The 12,018-nt window shown below is 38.6% G+C and overlaps 1 protein-coding gene across 1 annotated transcript in view; it reads right to left on the bottom strand.

Moving 5' to 3' along the window:
• The window catches only part of PRKG1 (protein kinase cGMP-dependent 1), a 1,294,615-nt gene that overhangs the window by 1,173,979 nt on the left and 108,618 nt on the right, over positions 1-12,018 (bottom strand). The window contains exon 2 of the mRNA XM_072628923.1: positions 9,646-9,812. Coding sequence (XP_072485024.1) covers positions 9,646-9,812 — 167 coding nt within the window. The remainder of the gene's footprint in view (positions 1-9,645; positions 9,813-12,018) is intronic.

Below are 12,018 nucleotides of genomic sequence, written 5' to 3' on the forward strand. Positions count from 1 at the left end.
ACCACTTCAGTATCCATGCCAAGAAAAGCCCATAAAGGGGTCACAAGGGGTTGGACATGATTAAAAATGAATGAACAACAATTGTTAAGAAGTTTGTCTTTTCTTAAGTCAACTATGTCTCCTCCAACTCCCACCCATTACTCCTCATTCAGCAGTCTAGAGACAAAGAGGAGAATTTTATCCTGTCCCACATAAATGGAGAGATGGATGGATGGATGGATGGATGGATGGATGGATGAATTAATGAGTGAATAAAAAATGAATTTTGTTGTTATTGAATCATTTCAGTAGTATCTGACTCTTTGTGGCCCCATTTGGGGCTTTCTTGGGAAAGATACTGAAGTGGCTTGTCATTTCCTTCCCCAACTCATGTCATAGATGAAGAAATGGAGGCAAACAGGGTTATGTGACTTGTCCAGGCTCACAAAGCTAATAAGTGTCTGAGGCCAGAGTTTAACTTAGGAAGATGAGTCGTCCTGACTTCTGGTCTTGTATGCAATCCTTGACATCTCCTAGCTGCCCCAAATGAAAGAATAAGAATCATTAAATGTTTTCTCCCTTTAACTGAGTCAAAAAAAGTCTTATCCTTTTCTGCTCTGCCAAGTAAGGTAGGGCTTGCTATGAGCCAGGTACTAGGATAAGTGATGGAATGACAAATATAAAAAGAAAAATGGTCCATGTCCTCAAGGAACTTACATTCTAAGGGAAAACAACAGATAGAAAGGGAAGTAAGTGGTGCTGTAGATGGAGAGCCAAGCTTGGGGGTCAAGAAGACTTGATTTGAAATCTGGTCTCAGACTTTTATTAATTGTTTAGCCCTGGTCCCTTCACTTAACTGCTGTCCGCCTCAGTCTCCTCATCTGTAAAAGAGTGATAATAATAGCACCTACTTCTCCATGTTATTGTGAGGATAATGTTTGTAAAGCTCTGTATGAATACTAGCATTTACCATATGGGAGAATGGCAGCCAGGGAAAGAGTGGGGGAGGGGGACAGGGTGGAGGAAGATTACTCAGTGCAGCAGAAAGATGGTGAAATGGCTGGAACATGAAAATGAAGCATGGTCTGCTGCATATGGCAAATCATTAGATTATAAAAAAGAAACCAGAACTCAGTAAGTTGCTAAGTACTTTACAAATATTTCAGAGCACGCTCTGTCACCAATCAGTTGGGATGGGCCCTAGGGCAGGGGCTCTGAAGATAAGTGGTTTCACTTCCCCAGCAATTAGAAGCCTGGGTTCTGGAGGCCCCAGTTGCACAGACCTAAGTCTGGGGCTCCAAGTCTGCTCTGAAGAAGCCAGGCAGCAGCAGACAGACAGACGGGTGGTAAGGTGATCTGGCTAGATGACTGTACATTTGGATAGAAGGCACCACCAACCCTCTGGATCCTGTTCTCAAGAACCTGGATTTTCTAAAAGGCCAGCTCTATAGTCTCCTCACTGGACCAGTCCTGATTTGGAATATCTCTGTTTCCCTGAACACAGCTCTAAGTCAGAGTTGGATAAGATGCCTTCCTTTAATTCTTTTAATTCCTTGCTGATCAGGTTTGGGAGGGGGGTAAATTTTTATTTTATTTTATTATTTAGTTATTATATAGATTGATTTTATTTTATGTGTATGTGCATATACACACACATTCACACAACCCCTAGTATAGAGGAAGGGAGAGACGAAGGAAAAGAAAATGGGAAAGGCATAATATAGTCTTTGGAATATTTGAAGGGAGTTATAACATCCCCCTGAGATTTATCTTCTCTAGGATAACCATTCCTGTTTCCTTCAATTAATCCTCATCTAGCTTGACTTTGAGGCCCTTCATCATGCTGATTTCGCTCACTGTTCAGTTTCTCAATGTCCTTCCCAAATAGTGACCTCCCCCCTGCCCAAGAAATGACCTAATACTCTCTATGTGGCTATACCTAAACAGAGTACAACGGAGTGGTGCTCCATATCTCCTTAATCTTGAACCATAGGCTTCTCTTAAGGGGTGATAGGATCACATTAGGCGCCAGCTCACACTGTGATTCACTTTGAACTTACAATCCACTAAAAAGCAACTGGTTTTCATTAGCAATCTGTCAGAGAAGAATGTTGCAGAAGGAAATCAGTGAAAAAAAGAATGAAATCAAACGATCAGCAGCCATGATGGAGTTTTAAATTTTTATTTTCCCTATCTTAAACTGAGGAGTCATGGGACATTTCTAACAGGGACTTCATGCTATTGGAGACTGGGTCCAAGTGGGACAGCCCATTGTAATGGCTCTCACACAAAACTACTTCATCTGCTTCCAAAGCATCTCCTCTCTACCCCTCAGCTTGAGAAAGAGCCAAAACAAATATTAGACATTCCTCGATCTCTCATCACAGAGAGAGATATTAAAAGCATATGCAGTTTCATCCCCCAGAATTATCATTGGCAAGCCTGTTAAAGCCTCTAAATAGTATTTTTGGTAAAAATGAAGAGATGTTTAAATTTCAACATCATCTTCATATTCAGAATCTCAATACCTCACAATTTTCCACATAAGTGATATCAATCAAAAAGCACTTATTTAATGCTTACTATGTGCCAGGTACCGCCTTAAGGATACAAAGAAAGGCAAAAAATGAGCCATGCCCGCCAGGAGCTCACAGTCCAATGGAGGAAACAACAAACTGTGTTGATCTGATTCTAATAAGATAAAATGCAATGGGGATAAAAAGAGAAGGGACTTTATAAGTACAAGATGGCCAATGCCTGATTAGATTGCCAATCATCTGAAAAAGATCTAAAGACTTCAATGGGCTACAAGTTCAAAATGGGTCAGGAAGGTAATGTGACAACCAAAAAAAGAAAATGGAATCTCAGGCTGAATTCAAGGACATCACTTTAAGGGTCAAGGAGGCCATGGTTCCATCACACTTTTCAAAGGACAGACTACCTCTATAATATTGGGTTCTAGTCATTGATAAGACATCAAGTCTAAATGAGTTCATTTGTATCTTCCTTCCATTGGTCTTGGTTCTGACTTCTAGGGCCAAGCTGAACAAGTCAAATCTTTCATCCATGTGAGTACCTCGAAGATAGCAGTTATATTCTGTCCAAGTTTTCTCTTATCTGGGCTAAGCATTCCAAGTTCCTCCAACTCATACTTCTATGGCATTAACTCAAGGCTCTTTACCATCTTTGTCATTTTCCTGTGGACACTCTCTAGCTTGCCAGTGTCCTTCCTTCAGTTAACTCTTCTTCAATCTAAACATTCCTACAGGGGATCTGAGCCATGGAAGTGCCCTTAGAATAAGCCAATTAAATCCCAAAGTGACTGCTTTGAAGAAGGCAACTCTTATTTAAATGAATCAACTTGAATCTTCTTTCAAAAATCAGTTATATTAGTTCATAGGCCTACCTTGCTTAGGCCTGACTGTCTCTTCTCCACTTACATGCATATATAACATGAGTCTATTGTGAGAATAAAAAAGCACTTTCCTTACAAGAATTTGAGAAAAAGTGAGTGTCCTGAGTTTTTCCTTCATTATTAATCATTTCCATCACTCTGCTCCATCATATAGGTGTGGCTAAGTCAAGGAAAATTCAAAATGTACTCCTTAAATACAAAAGAAGTACTCTAGTTTCTCTAGGTTATTTCAAACATGCCCTATCATTTTGAAGGGCAGTGGCCACCCACAAAAGGCTCTATCAACCCATAAAGCTGAGTTGAATTCTACCCAGATTGTTGACCCTGCTTCTGCCACTTAATATCTATGTGATCTTGGGTGAGTTACTTAAACTCCTAGATCTCAGTTTTCTCATCTACAAAATGAGGGAATAGACTAAAACTTTGCTTTGAATCAATGATCCAGGAATTCTTCCTAAGAATTCTAAGTCTGTTCCTAAATCTATTTTCCCACTATACTAGGAAAAACCTGACAAGGACATATGGAGGTTCCCAAAAGTTGGAAAGTATTATGGCAGAAATTGGACGTAGACCAATATCTTACACCATGTACAACTTTTGGCTGGCAAGAATGGGAGTGAGGGCTAGCCCTCCTAGCTGAGCCCTGTTTCAAATTCTTCCCAAGTTTTGTCACTGACTTTCTAGGCTGGAAGGTGGTTTGGTAATTCTAGACCATTTTTAGTGCTTTTAGGATTTATACAAAGAGTCAGAGGACCTCAGACTTAGAAAGGCATCAGAATGGCTAGACCCCAACCCAAACCAGACCATGGATCTCTCAATAATGCCCCTGACAAGGGGTAGTCCAGCCTCTTCTTGAAGAGCTCCTTGGAAAGGGAAGCCACTCCCTCACCTCCAGGAGTGGCCCATTCCTCTTTAGGATAGCTGAAATTGGCCTGTGATTTCTTATGATGACCAGTGCAAGAAACTACCAACGGATTGACTCCCTCCCCCTGAACAGATCAATACCTCAATAGGAACTTAAAATCAGAGTTACCTGGGACACAAAGAAGGTAAATGATTACCAGGCCAGTATGTGTCAGAGACAGGATGTGGGACTCCAGATTTGGTTTTGTTGTTTTGTTGTTTTGTTGTTTTATTCCCAGTACTTTATAATAGTTGCTCAAAAATGCTTTGGGATTGAAATGCACTGAAATTCAGTCTCCAAGTTTGCCCCTCTATCCTGTACACAATATTCCTTCTAACCTTGGACATAACAGGAATGCAACAAATGCTTATTAGATCGGACTGCATTGGACTGGGATCGATTCAGTTGTTGGAAAACTTAAGAAACTTCTTAAGTCTTACTCAGAATCTATGGACATATTCTACTCCCACTCTAGGATTTGGAATGAGCTCAGTCATTTTCTCTGAAAAAAATCAAATGGTGCCCACAAAGTGCCAGTCTGCCAGAAACTCATATGCTTCTCCAGGGCTAAGTGGTAGTGTGTGTGTGTGTGTGTGTGTGTGTGTGTGTGTGTGTGTGTGTGTGTTTAGGGAAGGCAGTAATGGCTTTTTTAAATTATGTTTTCCACACAGAACACCATGCTGACAGCAGGACATATAGAGGAAGCAAGGAAACAAGAAAAGAAGGAAAAGGAGAAAGGAAAGAAATAAATACTTATTAAGTACCTACTATGTTCCAGGCACTTTTGCAAATATTACCTCATTAGATCCTCACAACCTACTGGGAGGCAGGTGCTATGATTATTCTCATTTTATTAGTTGAGGAAACTGAGGCAGACAGAGATGAAGTGATTTGCCCAGGGTCTGAAGCACAGTAAGTATCTAAGGCCAGTCTAATTCCAGGTCCAGCACTTTATCCACTGTACCACCTAGCTTCCTCCAAGTGGAAATTGACAAGAATCACCCTAGATGTTTCTGCTTAAAGGTTGTGTCTCAACACGGAGGCTTTTCTGGGTGTGTTGATTTTCAAGTTCCTGTCATATAACTGTGTCTGCTCCCTTGAAGCAGGGAGTTTCAAGAAAGCTGATGCTTTAATTCAATTCAATGTAAGAAATACTTATTTAGCACCTACAATAAACAAGACACTTGAGGTCAGGCACAGGACCAAATGCATAGATAAAAGGAGACGTAGACCCTGTCTCCAAGAAATTTTGAGAAATTTCTCTTATAAATTAAGTTTTGCTTTTTATCACACACTACACATACACACACACAGAACAGAACCCATCTGACACACTGGTGATGACAACAGCAACAAAAATCCTTCCAAACACATTTGTCTTTCAAGATTTCTAAAGATAGTTTTTCTATTAACAGGAAAACCCCACAAGACCAAAAGGTAACACCTGCTTCTGGAAAATAAAATGCTGGGGTTCTCATATTAAATTTACTCAGATATCTAATTCATGTTAATATTTATTCAATTCCCTGATACCCTCAGGTAGGGTTTTGAATGCCAACTGACATGGGCAAGATGGGCAAACTGCATCACAATTTGATATCCCTCTCTGAGTCTCAGCACACAGTATATCATTTAATTAGATAATGACACATGAAATGCTCAAGTATAAAAAAGATCAGAACTTGAAGCAGGAAATGTCATATGGTGGGTATGTTGGATGATGAAATGAAAAGTGGCAGATGGACCTCTTATTAACAAACTGCATTCACTGCATCAACGAATGCTCTGAAACTGGTGATCAGGGAACGTGGGAGAAAGAAGCTTCCAATGATGAACAGGAAACAGATAAAATTGGAATTACAAAGAGGAAACTTGACGAGAGCTGAGCAATCAATCAGTCTTGGCCTGGAAATGGACAACATCTTCTCTGAAGGTGGCAGCAAGTCATAGCCATGAAAAGATTTCCATTTATGCATGAAATTGAATTGATGACCCTCTCTTCTAGGATCAGCAAATCATATAGTGTTTTAAGGACAAGAAAGGAATGGGATATATTTTTAGAGACTATAATTCCTATTAGCGTTAAAGTTTGGAGTTTGAAAATTATTACTGTAAGACTACTTTTTTTTCAACTCAGTTAATTTCAGAATGTGCCTATATGTTCTGGGGACCTTGAACTAAGAAAAGTATAATTAAATTTAGTAAATAGAAAACTTTTGAGTAAATATTACCATCTCAAATGAGAGACACATCAGGACTTCCATCTAAAATGCGTCATTAAGTAACAAAGGATTAAAAGCCTCTGAATAAAAGCCTCTCTCTTTTTGGGGGGTTGGGGCAAGGAAAGTTTTGAAGAAAAAAAGTTGAAGGTGGAAAACTCTTTGTACCCAATGGACAAGGAATCTAAGATTTAGGTGTGTGTGTGACATGTATTTATGCATGTATGCATATGTGTGTATATATACATACGTGTATACATATATAGTCAATGGAACTATAACAATATTATGCATATGTATATATATGTGTGTATACACACACACACACACACACACACACACATATATATATATATACACACATACATACAGTCAATGGAACACCAGAAAAAAACAATCAGAAAATGAGTCTTGCCCAAACAGCTACTTTAATCAATACAAGTCAGAAACTTCCAAAGAAGAGCCTGTCGGAATCTAAATGAGTCACCTCTCTCAGATTCTGACTTCACTCAGGCTGAACGATATTCAGCCATGGAGAGGAGGGAGGTTTACCTTTACTCTGTCTGTGAACAAATAAGCTAAACTGAAGACAGGACATTTACAAAACCACCATCTATCTCCATATAAGCAACACAATTTTGCTTATCATTTAGGCTAGGATTCTAATGTGCTAATTAAAGATAAAGCAAAGTACCTCTGTTGGATGATAGTATTGATACAATTTGGTGCTAGTTCCTAAATCCACATAAGATTAATAAAGTGAAAAAAATCCCTTTTCAAATATTATGTTAATAAAGGTTTTCTATTATTCACACAAACCATCCCTACCAGTAGACCAAATTGATCTTGGCTAATGTTTCTCTGTTTCTCTCTTTACTTGAAAGAAAGGCAATATTAAAAATAGCAACAACTTTTGTCTAAAATTTACCATAAGTTAACTTTTTCAGTAGCTGAGGCAAGAAGACACCCCAGTGTATACGCTAATATCAGCTCAGACGCATATCCTAAAACCAACTTTTTCATTAAAAATAATGGCAGCCTAGAGTAATCAGAGATTCTCCTATGTAAACATGCATCGGTGTTTTGCTGAGAGTGATAAATAAATAAATGAATAGCTAAATGAATCAATGAATACAGAAATAGTGAAAGAATCTTTAGTACCTATTGATTAGTTATTTCTAAGCAATGGCTGTTACTATGAATACTCACAGAAGAAATCCAAGAAGTCCCATAATGAGAACATTTTTCAAATGAGTTTCGAGATTGTGTGGATATAAAACTAATTACACAATGCAACATTTCCTCAATTAAATCTTATTAAAATTGTAAATGACAGACACTTAAAAGAAATCATTTGACAAGGAATATTAGCGTGAGAATGGCCAACAGAGCTCCCTAAAATTTAAGGTCAAAGTCAGGTTCTGTTTCAAGCCTTGCAGTCATTCTGGCAGACTCTTAACAGAGCAAATGTGTCTAATTTAGTGACTAATGATGGATGGACTACTTAGAATAATCAAATGATCTGTGAGCTCATCTCTGTGGGAAATCCTTCAATGGGGACTTCCTCCACCCAGCAGATCTCACCCCCAATGCCCAGTGGAATGGCTTCCTTTGGATCACAAAGCCCTTAAGAATCACAAACCTCCCACTCTAGCCATTATGTCATGCCAGAATAGAGGTTTGAAAATGTCACATCCACTCATTTTTTCTTCCACTCAAAATAATTTAATTTTACTAAACTAAGAATGAATCTGGAAAAAACTTTGGTATCATTATTCAATTGGCTATCATTATTGGCTAATCATTATTTATTGGCTATATCAACAAGCTTATGGGATTTTTAAAGGACAGGCAAGAATAACTACATTATTTTTAGCGTGGAAAGGGAGAACACCTGGACACCTCTTTTCTTAAGAAATATTCAGCACAAAGGAAAGGTAAGGTAACATTTTCCCAAACTGTTTTTTTTTAATATGATGACAACTTTTATTATTATTAACCTAATAGAACAAGTTTTCCCTGTTAAGTAGTATTTAGGTAACAGTGTTTGTTCTAAAAAGTTTCCTGGATATCAGAGTTCTGAAACTCAGATTACTTGATCCCATTGACCTTTGGTCTAAATTAAAGAATTCTCTCCTTTCTGATTCTTACTACACCCAAACTCTTCATCTTGTTCCCCATCACCACCAGTATGCCTCTCAAAGTTACAGATCTGTGGGAATTTCTGTCCTGAGTCATTCTAGAGAATGAATCACTACCATTGAATGTAGCTCTTTAAAAGAAATGCTTTTTCAAAGGGATTTGTGGAAGGTGTTGTCCACCTGGCCAACATGGTGGTCTTCTCCATTAGTGTGCTACTTTGTTCTGGGCACTTTATTCAAAAACACGAAAAGTAGCAATGGTAAAATTATATGATTTGTTATTGGGTTTTGTTATGGTTATTATTTTTAATTTACCAAGGGATGAAAAATTTCTACAAGTGTCTGGCCTCTATTTTGGGAAACACTTTCTCCCACTGTCTACTTTCTGATGCCCAAAAGAGTTTCAAGACTACCTGATAATAAACAACTGTTGCTCAGTCACATTATTCACATGGTTTCTATGTTATTGTCCAATTCAATATCACTGCCCTAATTATATGATTAAAAATACCAAAAGTGGCTGTTCTTTCTTTTATTTTTTTTTTTGCATAAAGAATGTAAAAGTCTCTTTATATTAAAATACAAAAGTAGGCTGGAAAGTCTTTTGATTATTTGGCTATCATGGTACTCAACACATATCAAGCTCCCCATTAAGTCACCTGTACCTTCCCCAGGACTACTCAGTTATTGATAACAGCTTTACTCCATTATTCAACTTGGTAAAGAGCCATCTTCTTTTGCAAAATACTGCTCTCTCCCCACATGTGAATTGGTACTGGATGCTCATTAATATTCCACATGGGGCCACCCCATGCAAAAAGCCAACCACCATATCTAAGCAGTGTTACAACTCCTTTGAAACTGTTTCCCAACAAATGAATGAGAAACTGGAACTGTTCCCTGGAATATACTTCCGTCCAGGTGCTGGCTGATAAGATGCAAAAAACCACATTTGAATATCACAGGAACTGGCAGCATGGCCCCTACCTTCCATGACGTACACCAGGGAGCCCACATCGCCTTCTTTGATGATGCAGCTGTCTTTGCCATACTCCACGGGATACATACAATCCACAATTTCCTGGATCTGAGACAGCTCTAGGTTCTTCATGAAGTCATTATCAAGGATGGCTTCCTTGATAAGATCCTTGGACCTGTGGCACAGAAAGAGGAGACTTATAGGTGTGGTTAATCATAGCTTTTAGGCATGGCCAGTGAGGCTGCTCAGCTTCAAATAGCACCCTGTAATGCATTGTCTGATCAGGAATCCAGTGACTTTCCCAAAAACTTAAAAGCAAAATTTTTGCCAAGATACTAGGGAATATATTAATCAAGCAAGCATTTATTAAGCACCATTCTGTGGCACAGAAAAATCTACATGTTACCTTTGACTATGGTTTCAAATAAGTACGAAACATGGAACACAATTTCAGCTCTATAAATTCAACAGTTCCTCCCCCCCAAGCACCTACCATGCATATCACCATTATGCCACAAAAGATACCTCCCATCTCTTGTCTTTTACACTCTGAGATAGTCTGCCATTAAATAGGTCATGTAGTGAGGCAACATACCCATCTTGGGACCATTTAGATCTCAGGATTTATTAGCTAGACAATGGAAGGTAGCTATGGGCAAAGTTCAATATAGTATTTCTTACTCCCTGAATACAGGATATAAAATGGACCTAAGGTAAGCAATGTAACAAAGACCCTCAAGTCAACTTCTTAAAGACAAATTCCATTGAAAGAAGAGGCAAGATCTCAGACTCTAGGAAACAAGGCTCAATTGAGAGAGACCAATTGGAATAGCACTGGTTGGAGGGAGAAGTGACCCAGGACATGGAGCCAGTGAGGAACACAGAATACCCAAGGCATCATATCTAGAAGCTGCTATTTTAATGATTTATTCTTCCTAGTTAGGCATTAAACAAGGTTGTTTCTATAAGCTTATGGATTTTAAAATACCAACAGCAACCTCTAAATTACCGAAAGGATGAGGAGGATGTGCAATCAACTGATCCCAATAAATATCCCTCAAAATAAACATTTGCCCACATTCAGTAATTAACAGGAAACTTGATTTAAGAGGACTGCATGAAGAAGAGTCATTAGTAAGAAGAGGAGTAATTAGTCCACTGAGATAAAGAGAAAATTGAGATAAAAACCACCGAAGTTTGCATCTTGCCTGAGTGTCCATGCAGAAATGCACACAAGAGCCCAAATCATCTTCTTCAATCAGCTTCCACAGCTTACCCAAAAGGTGTCAATTTGCCCATGCCAAAAGTGACAACAAAATGGAACTCTCTTGTTAGAAGACAGGTCGAGGAGAAAAGACTTAGTATCTAAACACAAGAATGAGGGGGCGTTATCCAGCCCAAAGTTCAAAGATACTAAGTTGAAACTTTAGACCAAGAGGCTCTAACAAAAGGGAATTTATTTGAATCCAACTGCCATGATGTAATTCTTTCCCAGTGCTGCTTCAGAGAAATCATGGCAACCTTGGAAGCCAGCCATTGATCTCAAGGTTCCTGATAACACTCTAGTCCCAAAAACAGTGGATCTGGCCCAAGGGGGTTGCTTTGGGTCGTTTATCTCTAAGAAAGGGGTTTGACCTCTATTGACTGAGCCTGGAACTACCAGGCACTAGTTACTGGCATCAGTGTCTTCACTTAAATGTTTCTTGAAATGAATCGAACTGAATTCTGAACAAATCAGTGTGAAAAAGTAACCCCTGATAAAAGCAGCTATCAAAAGCTAAATTTTGACTGACATAACACACACACATACACACACACACACACACACATTCCCTTCTTCCTCCACCCTCATCCCATTCAGAAAACAAAGTTTTTTCAATGAAATCGATAATTGTAGCTATGTTTAATAATGGGATTCTTAATATCAGTTAATCAATCCAATAATGATAATAACAGATATTAAAATTATATATAATAATGGATTAAGGACTGATGACTAAGTCTGATTTCATTGATATGATCCTACCAGAGCAAATCTCTGCAAATTAAAGTCTTAGAGAATTTCCTGGAGCACTGAGAAGTAAAGAGACATATATGCCGCCAGGATTTGTCCAAGTCAGAACTTGAACTCAGGCCTCTGCTACATCACACTGCCTCTCAACAAGAGATTAATAAAACTGTTAAAGGTAGAAGACGCTGCCTTGGAAGATGGTGGGTTCACCTTCCCCAAGGTTCCTCAAGCAGAAGCTGAATTTGTAAGGCAGGTTAAGATGGAAATTTCTTTGGGGTGTGGCTGGACTCGAAGGCCCCTAAGGTACTTTTCAATTTTATGGTTTCTCATTTATATGATACATTTGGACTCACAAAGTGTTGGGTGTTTT

This window comes from Notamacropus eugenii, chromosome 1, assembly GCF_028372415.1.
Source record: "Notamacropus eugenii isolate mMacEug1 chromosome 1, mMacEug1.pri_v2, whole genome shotgun sequence".
Classification (NCBI taxonomy): Eukaryota; Metazoa; Chordata; class Mammalia; order Diprotodontia; family Macropodidae; genus Notamacropus; species Notamacropus eugenii.